Source organism: Suricata suricatta, chromosome 11, assembly GCF_006229205.1.
Source record: "Suricata suricatta isolate VVHF042 chromosome 11, meerkat_22Aug2017_6uvM2_HiC, whole genome shotgun sequence".
NCBI lineage: Eukaryota > Metazoa > Chordata > Mammalia > Carnivora > Herpestidae > Suricata > Suricata suricatta.
Window position 1 is genome coordinate 31,621,027 of NC_043710.1, and position 12,927 is coordinate 31,633,953.

Here is a 12,927-nt window from a genome sequence, read left to right on the forward strand (position 1 = left end):
TAAATTTCACCTGTGAACATGCAAAATAATTTTACCTTGGAATGAACTACTTTAATCCCTTTGAATCCCATTAAAATGGGAAGCCACAGACCATCAAAGCAAAGTAGAATTTCTGCTAAAGAACTTTGAATATTCTGTTCTCACTACTACAAGTGCTGTCTTGTATAACTCCATTATCCCTCCCTCTTCACCTAGCTAACAGTCACTCTTCCTTCAGGTCCTGTCTTGAATTCACATACGTAGGTAGCTTTCTAGATGTTCTAGACTAGACTAGAACACACTGCTCCTAGAACATCCTATACTCATTCTTAGACATAATCACAACTGCAATGCAATAATTAATTGTGAAATTATCTTCTCCTATTTTCCATTTACATCATGAGCTATGTGGAGGGATGGACAGATTACCTTGGAGGGAAAAAAAGAAACTGGGTTGACCTCAGACTTCTCTATAACACTCCATATCAGAAGAAAACAGAGCAATATCTATAAAATGCTTTGAGTAAAATATTGTAGAGTGGTACACAGAACATAAACTAAATGTTTAGTATACCAGAAAATCACATACTTTCACCTCTCAAAACACCTTCATCCTGTTAGGTAGATATCCCTTGAATAAAGATTATATTTAGTAGTATTCAGTGGAACAAAACTTAAGATGTCATTTTAGTAATTCTTATATTATGAAAACTAGTGAAAACATGACAGACCATCAACAATAGTGCAAAACAGACTTGTTAATTTTTCTAAGTTGCTTTTTTATGCTTATATTTATAAAAATTCTTTCACTTTGATGGTGCATAGAACTGACCTCCCATGGATAGTAAGAATAATAGCAGCTGTGTCTCCTATCTTATCCTGGTAGTCTAAATTTTAGGTACAGAGGGCTGTTTAAGGTAGTGTATCCCTTTGCGTGGTTTTTACACTGGCCCTGGGGACAAAATGCTTGGGTTTGAGGAATGGCTCTGCTAGAGAATATATACGCCCAAAATGCTATACCAAATCAAGTTACCGATGTAAGGCAGCATGACTACCACGGTCTCTGTAGACAATGGGAGAGAAGTTTGCCCTTTGTATATTTCTAGAAATACTTAAAGATGTGATCAATTGACTGAGATATTGACCATATGTGAAAAACTCAAAATAGGACTTGTAGCAAAAAAAGGCTAGCGGAGTCCACTGAAATGAATTAAATGGATTTTAAGTATAAATAATTATTTTAGGGGCACCTGGGTGGCTCAGTTGGTTAAGCGTCCAACTTCAGCTCAGGTCATGATCTCGTAACTCCTGAGGTTAAGCTCCACTTTGGGCCTGTGCTGACAGCTCAGAGCCTGGAGCCTGCTTGGGATTCTGTGTCTTCCTCTCTCTCTGCCACTTCCTAATTCATGTTCTGTCTGTCTCTCTCTCTCTCAAAAATAAACAAACATTAAAAAAACTATTATTTTAGATATGACTGCCAAACAGTGCAAATGCTAATAATTATCATAATAGTAGACATTAATGAATAAGTCCAAGATAATACTTTAAAAGAGAAGTGGTGGGTTGGGAAAAACAAGTAAAAATAAGAATATTATTTTGTTCTGCATACTTAACAAAAACAGACTGTTTAAATTCGTTAAATTAAAAAAAACACACTAACATCAACCAGTTGTAAATTTAAAAAACAAAAGGTATGTCATCAAAATTGGTAGGGAAAAGGCAAACTAGATATATGTACGGATAAAATAGTTTTTAAAATTTTAGCCAAAAAATTTCAATGAAACATAAAAATAGAAAAATAGAAAAGAAGATCACATTGAAAGAGTGCAAGCATATCCTGAATTAATTATACTTTTACAGAAAATATACTCAGATTTGTTTACACAAAGTACATCTGGTATTTGTTGTTATAGGAAAACATCTAAAATAATATAGCATTGAAAGATTTAAAATAGCAGCAATATGGACATGGATAATACTATCGTGAAGTTGGAATTCTTATAAATTCAGTAATAATTACATGAAAGAAACACTCTACAATCAATAAAATTATTCTTCAAAATAATTTATGAATAAACTAATAATATATAATAGTATGCTACATATATCATACATGTTCTGTATAATGTATAATAATGTGAGAATGTGTATAGTCAGATTTTATAAAATATATGTGTAAGCATATTGAATGCATACATATGTTAATATTGGTAGTAGGATTTTGAGTTGTTTTAATTTTATTCTCAGACTTTTCTCTATTTTATCATTTTAATCAAGAAAAAGTATTAATGAGAAACACAAAAACCTGTAATAAAAGGAAAAGCATGTCATACTTCTGGATTAGAATGCAGAATAACTATGCCCATGCTTTCTAAATTAATTATATATTTAATACAATTGATCAAATTTTTTTTAACTTGACCAAGATATTATAACACTTTAGATAGAAGTGTAAAAAGCAGGGCACCTGGGTGGCTCAGTCGGTTAAGTGTCCAACATGGGCTCAGGTCACGATCTCACAGTTCGTGGGTTCAAGCCTCGTGTCGGGTTCTGTGCTGACAGCTAGCTCAGAGCCCGGAGCCTGCTTCAGATTTTGTGTCTCCCTCTCTCTCTAACCCTCCCCTACTCTCTGTTTCTCTCTCTCAAAAATGAATAAACATTTAAAAAAAGCTTTAAAAAAAAGTAAGAAAAAAATAGCAAAAGTGCCCAAGAAAGTACAAATAAGAAACAGTACATAAAATGAAATATTGATAATTAAAAAGATGGAATAAAATACATAAAATCATTACTACAGATGAAAGTAGTGGAGTTATACGTGAGTTTAATTTTTTTTACATTTTTCTGTATATTATAAATATTTTCCAATGAGCTATATTATAAACGGTTGAAATATAGTCTTAAAATTATATTTAAATGATAGAATCAATTATGATATTTATTAAAATAAATCATTAAAAAAATTATCTTCAAACATCCATCTTCCTCCGTGGCAGAAGTAAGCAAACACCCACTGCTCCAATTTAAATGTGTTTTCTCTCTTACAATCTTCAGAGGCAACAGGAAAAAGTTTCAGTTTTCAAACACAAGAGGTGATCTGACATGCCATCTTTTCTGAAAGACCTAAAATGGGTTAGCCTAAAATTCAACCTTCCCATGAATTTCTTAGTTTTCTATGAAAATATTACTTTCTATTTTTGACTTCGTTTTGACAGAGTAAAGAACATGAGATTTTTCAGGAGAAGCATAAGCTTCTCTTTGACAACAGCAAAATAAATAAATGAAAGAAAGAAATTACTATATTTCCTCAAAGGATACTCACATTGAAATGACACACTGTTTCCTTTATTGTGTACCTTACTACAAGCTGTAATTATACATGTATTTTTAAGAACTTGTGTTTTAAAGAAGTCTAATCTGTCCACCCTCCCAACCAACCATCCAACCATCCATCCATTATCCCCAGAAATAATCCCTAGGCTGAATTTGTGTTTCTTCTATCTCACAGATGTCCTATACTACAACTACATATATAGGTATTCATAAACAATTATACAGCATTGCTTAGCATTTTCTAATTTCCATATCAGGCAGACATGTGATCATACAATCTCTGGGTTTGTCTTTTTTAACCAATTTTCCCTTTTTCCACATTTCCCCCCACAACTAATTCCTTCTTTCTCAAGTACTCCATGTTACATATACAAAATATGCATATAGAAGGTCTACGATAACGCTAAAGATGTGCTTCCTTAGATTCTGATCCTTTTACTTAGATGAACAAAATTCACTCTACTGATATTAAGCATCTTTTCAGACCTTAATCTACTATAAACAAATGGCCTTTCCCTATCTTTTGTTCATTTGCCAAATTGGAGTTTGTTGTCTTATCAATTTCAAAAAAAAAAAACCAACCCTCTTCCTACATGATAAATATTGATGAGGTTCAGGACATGCTACCTTAAAATACATCACCTTGGCACAATAAATATTTAAATCGAAGGAATTTGAGAAATGGCACCTGAAAGAAGAACTTGCTGACCTTCTCCTGCAGCAGGTCTTAGGACCCTGATGTGAGAGATGCCCTTGCTATATGCAGAGGAAAAAAGTCTTATTATTTCTGAGGATGAAGGGACAAGAGGAATCTGAATGAATGGGGCTTCCTAAGTTTTCCCACTTAGCTCATACCCTTGCCCTATCATATTTTTCCATAAGTTTCCACTCTTCATCAAACTCAACTAGAAATAATCAGGTATAACCATCTCTGAGGTACTTTACTTCCTTATGAAAGCTCTATGTCACAGAAAACTTACATAAATAAATGTTTTCTCTTGATAATTTCCTCAGGCTGCGAATTTAGGAGGACAGAAAAAGATATTTTCCTTCCCTAGAATATCAATTCTGTTCCTATTCTCTATATTACTACTATTTCTTTTCCCAAATTGACTAGAAAATATACCAAATTATTTTTGCTTATACTTGAAAATTTTTTTAATATTTCTAGTATTTAGTTTTATAGATGTATGATTTCTAATCTTTACTAAGAAACTTTCTTACCCTTGGATTGATGATATAAAATCTCAAATTTTCTTACAGAATTTTTATTTTCAATTTTCCATACATTTTTACTTCATCTGGAAGTTATTTTTGAATCTGATTTAAAATAGGGGTCCATTTTATGTTCTTCAAGTTTAATGAGCACTGTAACATTTATTTAATAATGCACTATTTTCTCAAAGACTTGAAATATATTTGTCTTTTATTAAATTTTCCACTTACTTATTATTGTGCCAATATGATACTGACTTCATTATAGTGATTTTATAGGACGATGTGACATCTGGTAAGGCACTTTTTTATTTCCCCCAAAAGATCTTGTTACTCCCCTGCCAGATATACTTAACATCATATTATATTATATTAACTAATAAACAAACGTACATCAAAGTTAAATCAATTAAGATAATTCCTGGAAGCACATTAAATTTGGGGAGAATTTACTATTTTAAATAATATTAATTTATACTACACCAAAACAAATATGCTTTCTCTTTTGTTCATTCTTGTATGTCCCTTAACTGTGACTTTCTTATTAAATGTATTAGCTGATGGGGCAGGATGCATGCTTTGTTTCTATTTAGTCATATATGCCTTTTAGCAAATCATTTAATCTGTCTCGCTAATAGTTTTCATTACTGTAAACTGAAAAGAAAATACAGTCTCAAGATTCTTGTTAGATAAAAAATTACACATGATAAAATTGATAAAATGTTGAGATCCATCTGAGAAAAGGAGGCTATTTGAAGAAATAAGAGACCTTGGAAATTCTGAACTGGAACTCATTGCCTTTAGAAACAATAATATATAAGAAAATCCAGTTTTTCTATGATAGTTCAGATTATAATCAAGTGAACTCCTAATATGTTTTACTAACACAAATGTCCTAATTGAAGAAGATGCATCTACGGTACATTGCAGAATGACAGAGACAGATTTTTTTTCCTTAAAGTATCATATCATTAAACCATATCCTCATATTTTCCTTAGAAGAAAATAACCAGGTGTCAAACTGATTCAGGCACTCGAATAAACCCTCACATGTTGCAAACAAAAACTTTGGTGTATTTATTCACATTATTATTCAGAAAATTAATCACATTGATAAATTTGCAAAAAGTTTGGGACCTGAAACTTGAAATAGACTATTTTAGATTAGTAATTCAGCTTCCTATCCTTATCTGTGATTAAACTTTTCCGCGGTCATACTTTTGTTACCTTACCAAATAGATCTTTCATTATTGGAAAGTTAGAACTCGCAAAAAACCTTGTCTTACATCAAGTCAAAATTTACCTCTAAAATTCTCATCTATTTTCTTGATTTCAGTCTTTGAAGCATGAGAGAAGAGAACAATTCCTTATTCCTGAAAATAGCCCTTTACATATTTGTGTATGGTCATCTTAACTCCAAGACATTTTCTTTTTTCAGGCTGATAACTTTTTTTTTTCAGGCTGATAACTTTTAAGCAATATGGCATAAATCATCCAAAATTTTCTCTAAAGGAAGATGTTTTCACTTAGGAAGTGAATAAGAAGGAAGGAAGTTCTTCCTAAGGAAGGCAAAATTTTATATTCTTAAAAAGTTCTACGATGAAAGCTCACTTATTCTTGACAGAGACACAGACTGCTCTAAATTTACTTATGAATTTCAAAAAGAATTCAGAGACAACTGCATTACATTGATGTATGTGACCTAATGAATTTTGCAGAATTCTCACATACTTATCTTACTTCAGTAAATAATTGGAAACTGTAACTCATAAATTCTTTAAAAATATTTTTTTAAACCAAGGCTTATTTGTCAAAACATCATTCATGGATGGATCTCAACCAATCTTCAGATTTTAGTCACAAATGATTTTTGAATTCATTTTTACAAATTCAGAAAGGATGAAGGCAGTAATATTTTAAGTGGTACTAAAACAGTATTTACATTAATTCTTTTGAGGACAAAAAGGGAAAAAATATGTAGCATAGTGATGTATAACATCACACAAGGGAGAACAAATGCCAAAATGGTAAACCAAACTCTATAAAACTCGGCATGAAAATTCAATAATTATACAAGAGTATTACTTACGGATACAATTCTGAAAGCCGTTGAGCTATTCCATAAGCTGTCGGGTCTCTGTCTAAGGCGTATAGAGTAATATCTGACTCCTTCCGTAGAATGGCTCTTGTGTGTCCTCCTGAACCAAATGTCATATCTAGAAAAATCTAGCCAACATGAAAAAAGAAAATTACCACTTAGCATGAACAAAATATTCTTGCTAGTTACCTTAATTTCTAGAAGCACATACTGATTTTCAGAGCTGCCAGCAATTGGAAAAACAATTGCCTAGAGTTGAATTTGTTATACTTGAGATCTGGATCAATTATGAGTGACCAGTCCAAAGGAACTGGACAGATATCAGTAAAATGATAATCTCTGGTACAGGCCGGGCAATTCAAGGCAAATTTACATTTTCTTCCAAAGGTCAAACTGGCGACAGTGTTGTGCTGCTAGCTTTTTAATGCTTTCCAGCATCTGGCTGATAATGGTATTTCCAAAAATTTCTCATCACAAGAAGATAGCTTACAATTAGTATGGTTCACTTCATCTCAGTTTCTCTAAACACTTTATATTACACATAAAGATATTCAAGAATACAAAGAATGAGACAGCGAGAGTGAGAGAAAGAGTGAGAGTGAGCAAGGGAGAGACAGAGGGACAGAGAATTAATATACCTAACAATAAATAGTCACAGGACAAATCTTCAAAATTCTAAACTGTTAAAGGCTAAAGGCTAAAGTCAAAACAATTATGGTAAATTCTAGCTTTCCCATGAAGTAGCCATACATCTTTGGTAAAGACACTTAAAATTCCAGTGTCTTTACATTTCTCCAGGATTTGAATAGAAAGAGAGTCTAGAAGAAGATACCATCAATACCTACCTAATTGGTAAGATAATTTCTTATCTAAACCAAGACACTTTTGAGAGTAAAATATTTGCCAGTAATAATTTTTCCAGGACAACAGGGTTACAATGTGTAGGAGTGCCTATCTTCAATACTTAAATCATCCTAGAAAAACAGTAAATTGGACTTGAGCCTCCTTTTTGGCTATTTTATTGGGCTATAATATAAAGAAAATAGGTCTCGGTTGGGCAAGAAACCAGACGTTGTCCATTAAAAACATATCTGTGAATAAGTTAATTGATTGAGGCTGATTTGGAAGTCAAAACACTCTGTGTTATGCTTAGTTTAATGTATCCTTTCAGTAAGCTTCACAGTATTATGAAAATAAAAATAATCATTTCAATAATATCAAACAGTGAAAATATATATAAACTATAAGCCAAACCATTAAAATATTCAAACATATAACTTTAAAGTTCATGAATACACTGCACAAGGGAAATCCCTGTAATGAATGACTATTTCCTTGCCCTGAATGCTACAACTTATTTCCAGGAGAGAGGGCAGAAACAAGACACAAGTATGCTTTGATTTTTTGCTACCAGCAGTCATGCTGAGTTCCATCCTCTGATCAAGTCCTCAGAAAAGTTAGCCAGCTATCTGAAGAGAAATATGGAGAAAAATCTTCTGATAAAAATTGAAAAGAGGAGGGATATAAGTTATAAGAGGGATGTAAATGTGGTGAAAATGCACAAGCACTTCTTTTTAACAAAAGTATGTTAATACAATTTAGCCTTGCATTTCTGTCACTGTCAGCACAAAAGAAATGGCTACACACTCTTTTCACCATTATAAACAGTAATGTGTAAACAACACTTGAAGTCTTAGTATTTGTATGGCTGTTAGGAGTACATACTTATAATCTTAAAATCAAATAATTTCTTTTCCTAGTCTGCATACTTATTTTATGCATCTATGAACTGATAAAAACCTGCTGTCTTACTATATTTCAGTTTTAAAATTGCTAGGGGTTTAGGGCCCCTGGGTGGCTCAGTCAGTGAAGGATCCAACTCTTGATCTCAGCTCAGGTCATGATCTCACAATTTGTGAGTTTGAGCCCCACATCAGGCTTTATGCTGAAAGCATGAAGCCTACTTGGAATTCTGTCTCTCCTTCTCTCTGCCCCTCCCCTGCTTGTGCTCTATTTTGTCTCAAAATAAATTTTAAAAAGAAATTAAAAATAAAATCACAAGGTGTTGGGAATAATTTAAACAAAAAGCTCCTCAAGGCAAAAGTATAAGCTACCTTCTTGTTATGCCCCAATATCAAGTCTTAACATTAAGTCTATAATTCTGCACTTTAGCTATGATTACCTTATCCCAAGCCAGGAAAAGTCCCAATTAATAATTAAAAAGAAAAATCCTCATCATTAAAAATATTCTGGAAAATGTGAGATGATGATTATAATTTACATGATTATTTTTAATATATCATGATTATGCCCTTGGAGATGTACTGACAATCAAGGAAGTTTCTATAGAAAAAAAAGAATAATAATAATAATTATTACCAGTCAACTGTAATACAAAGCAAAGTGGGAGACATGGGGTTTATAAAACTACAAGTGAACTCCAACCATATGTTCTGGGTTAATACATAACTGAAGCCATTGACTTTCATTTTTTAAATCTGAATATACGTTGCTCATCAAATATAAATCATGACATCCAGGTTTTGTGAGTCAACCAGCACTACAATTGAAAAGGGAGCTGATTAGTCTTCCCCTTCCCCTAGGTCATTAACTTGATATAAGACCACATTTTTTAATTTGTACAAGTTGACAATAAAATAAGAAGACTGGACAAGAACAATGCACAAGAACAAATATATTTGCATATTTCAAAACAATCTTTTGTGGGTCTCATTTGTGTGTGTGTGTGCACAGGTATATGTCATGTTCCAAACATACATGGAACTCTTTCTTTGAGATTACCTGATGTAATTTATCTAAAACATGAAACGTATATTTGATATCAAGAGTTTATTCTGATAATGTCACTTTTTACCTGTATAACCCTGGCCAAATTTTAATACTCTGAGCCCCAACTGTTTCATCTAAGAAAAGGAGATAAAATGTATGCCTGTTTACCTTACCGAGATTTATAAAATTATGTCTTCCTATGACCACAAAGTAGGTGATATTAGATTGGTTCCCACACACAAACTAAGATTACACTAAGCTAGTCAGTGGCAAATGCAAGAACTGAATACAAGTATACTGACTCTACAGCCTGTGTTTTTCTCTCGCACCATTCTACCTCTGAATTAAATCAATAAAGTCTGTATCTGCCCAATACTTTCGGGTTTCCAAGCCTTAGTTCCTCCTTGGCCTAAGAAAAGCTCTGCAAGTGAGTGTGAGCAAGTGGCATTATTCTCATTTTGCAAAGAGAAATCTCACGGTGCAAGAGAGGGTGTGACTTGATTAAGATCACATTACTAGCAAGTGAGGGAAAGAGAACTCTAAACCACATGTCACCAACTCTAAATTCTGTCCCTTTTTGAAAGAAATAAAGAAAAGGAGAAGGAGGAGGAGAAGGAAACAAAAGAAATTTTAAAAGTGGATGGCATAGAAAGAATCATGTCAGAGAGAGCTTTACAAAAACTATATGAGAAAACTTTAGTTTTTTTTATAGATAAAATACTCATTCCCAGTGAAATTAGGCTCTTAGGAACCATGTCAATCTCTGTGTAGCAGGGTAACTCTTGAGATAAGTGTATGTCTTTTTTTCTTTGTCCTCCCTCCTACTCCTCTTTCAAATGGTTACCCAAGTATTCAGAGCTTTACAACGTATGTGCCTTGAGGATTTTTGCATGGCATAAAGAAAAAAAGTATCTTTCCTACAGTCTGAAGACAACTACTTTCCGGTTAGTAGTTAAAAAAGCTCAGAAAGCATGCCAGTTATCCTGAGCAGGTTAGTGTCTTTTAAGGGAGAGGGAGAGAGCGAGAGGGAGAGATTGACTAATTGACTTCACTGAAATTGGGTAGAAGAGCGATGGAAATGAATGAACAAATTCCAAGAAGGTGCAGGACCAATGACTGACTGACAGGGGATGAGATCTCAAAGCAGCTGTCTGTTTGAGGAACTGAGCGGGTGTGGACCCTCAACACAGGGTTCTCAGTGCTACTAGAGATTTCCATACCGCTCTATGGTACACAAGCAGCAGAACCTTTGGTCCTCGAGGGCCTACACAGGGTATGACCAAAGGTAATAATCTCAGGGGAAACTAAGAGTGGTATGAGGTGACCAGTAAGATGCAGGGCCTCTGCACAGCTCTGGATGGTGTGTGGAGTCGAGGGAATGACTGAGATTGATGGCTTCTCAGTACAGGGAGCGGGAGGCTCAGAATCAAAATGAAAGTGACTTAAAAATAAACAAGCATTTAAGGGAAGATTCGTGACTACAATTCTCCAACTTAATGTTTTAAGTTTATTTATTTTGAGAGAAAGTTTATTTATTTATTTTGAGAGAAAGTTAATTTATTTATTTTGAGGGAAAGGGGGGTGGGCAGAGAGAATGGGAGAGAGAGAGAATGCCAAGCAGGCTCTGCACTGTCAGCGCAGATGCAGGGCTCAATCCCACGAACCCAAAAGATCATGAACTGAGCAGAAACCACAAACAGGATGTGAACTGACTGAGGCACCTAGGCACCCCTTGCCTCAAATTTAATAGAGTAGCATCAGTGCACAGAGGTAGATGTGTAGTAAATACCTGGTGATACGATTTGAAAAAAGAGCTCAGCCTCCCAAGGTAACTATGAGAAAGATAACAATACTCATTTGTGCATATTAATTCAGAAATACTCAAGATATAAGATTTGTTACCATAGGACTACATAAAATAGTCACAGGATTCCAGCTTTGAGGATTTATTAAACAGTAATATATTTCTAATATTACAAATTGATTCATTAGTGAAAAAACTTTCAGAACATGAATAATAATCTGATATTAATAGCATTATATAACTAATGCACCATGTTCTAATTTGTTGACTAGTCTTTCTTTACATTTGAAATTAAAAAATGAATATTTCTTATTTTAGGTTACCTCTTTTAATCAAATACAACTAAATGACATTTTATCCCCACTGTCTTCTAAATATAGAAATGAATAGGTTCTACCTTGCACCACGATGAGTCACACTTGAATAGCTGAGCTATAGCTGTGAATCTGATAACAAACAGGGTACAGATGCAGAATGTCAGAGCTGAGAGGGACGTAGCACACTATTTATTCCACCTCCCCATCGTACTTATGGAGGAGACTAAAGCCCAAGGAGGGTAGATGGTTACTAGTGGAGGGAAGAGCTAATACTAAAACTCAGAGCCTATGCTCTTTCCACTTCATCTCATAATACTCTTCTACTGAAATTATACAATAACACTGAAAGAAACAATCGATTTTTGAAAAAGTATTTTTTTCTTATATGTAGATAGATATGTGTAGGAACTTTGCATCAAGCCTCCAACACAGTTGAAAACAATCACTGTTCTACCATTCTAAATTGTTTTAAAACTTTATGAAGATAAATCTGTTGAATTAAATTTCAAAGACAATTATGTTATATAAATGTCCATCCATTATATGTAAGAGCAACTGGAGATTATTGGCGTCTTGACAGGTTACAGTTTTCAAATTGATATTGAAATTAAGAGCAAAAAAATTAAAATACTTAAAACCACAGCCTCATGGGTAGATCTAGAATGACCCAAAGAAATAATCCAAATTTAATCCCATTAGTATATACTGCTCTGTCTTTCTAGAGTATACTCAGCATTCCTTTATACCTTTCAGATATGATATCCTCTATGATTCCGCTAAGGCTGCTCTCTGAAGGGGGAGACTAACGGAAATCAAGGGATTCGCCCAAGATCATCCTGCAGACTAGATAATTAAATGATTTGTTTTTCCCAAACCAACAGTTCTAATCATTGAAATTTTCACACTGGAACAACACTGTTAAAATTGGACATGAAGACATTTTTAGCCATGAACAGCATGAGGGCAGATCTTTCAATTACATTTTCCTAATGTTGATTAGTCATTTCCAATCTGTGCAAGATTTTTAATAGTAAGTTCTCATCTGAATTTGGAAACAATATGGCCTGATTTCACTTTAAAATTTCTTCCTATGAATATTTCTTTTCTGGAAATTACTAATTTTGAATTTTTAGAATTGAAGTGTTTTTGAAAGAATTTTAGTTAAGCTTCACCTATTTGCAACGTTTACCTATTTCAGTATTTTTTGAAATACAAAAACGTCTCAAGCATATACTTATCTTTCCGGATTTTGTTCAGGAGGTAAACAAATTCAAATGTAGTATTAACTGATAATCAGTACATTTACTGAACACTCCACACAGATAAGGCCACAGGAGGTAATACAAAGAAATTAAGTTACGGGCCTTTCAATTCAGTGAGGGAATTTAGACATG

General features: G+C 33.5%; 1 protein-coding gene across 3 annotated transcripts in view; it reads right to left on the reverse strand.

The window, feature by feature from the left end:
* The window catches only part of METTL15 (methyltransferase like 15), a 168,786-nt gene that overhangs the window by 79,937 nt on the left and 75,922 nt on the right, over positions 1–12,927 (reverse strand). For all 3 annotated transcript variants that reach the window (XM_029914891.1, XM_029914892.1, XM_029914893.1), the window contains exon 4: positions 6,614–6,750. In XM_029914891.1, the coding sequence (XP_029770751.1) occupies positions 6,614–6,750 (137 nt within the window). The remainder of the gene's footprint in view (positions 1–6,613; positions 6,751–12,927) is intronic.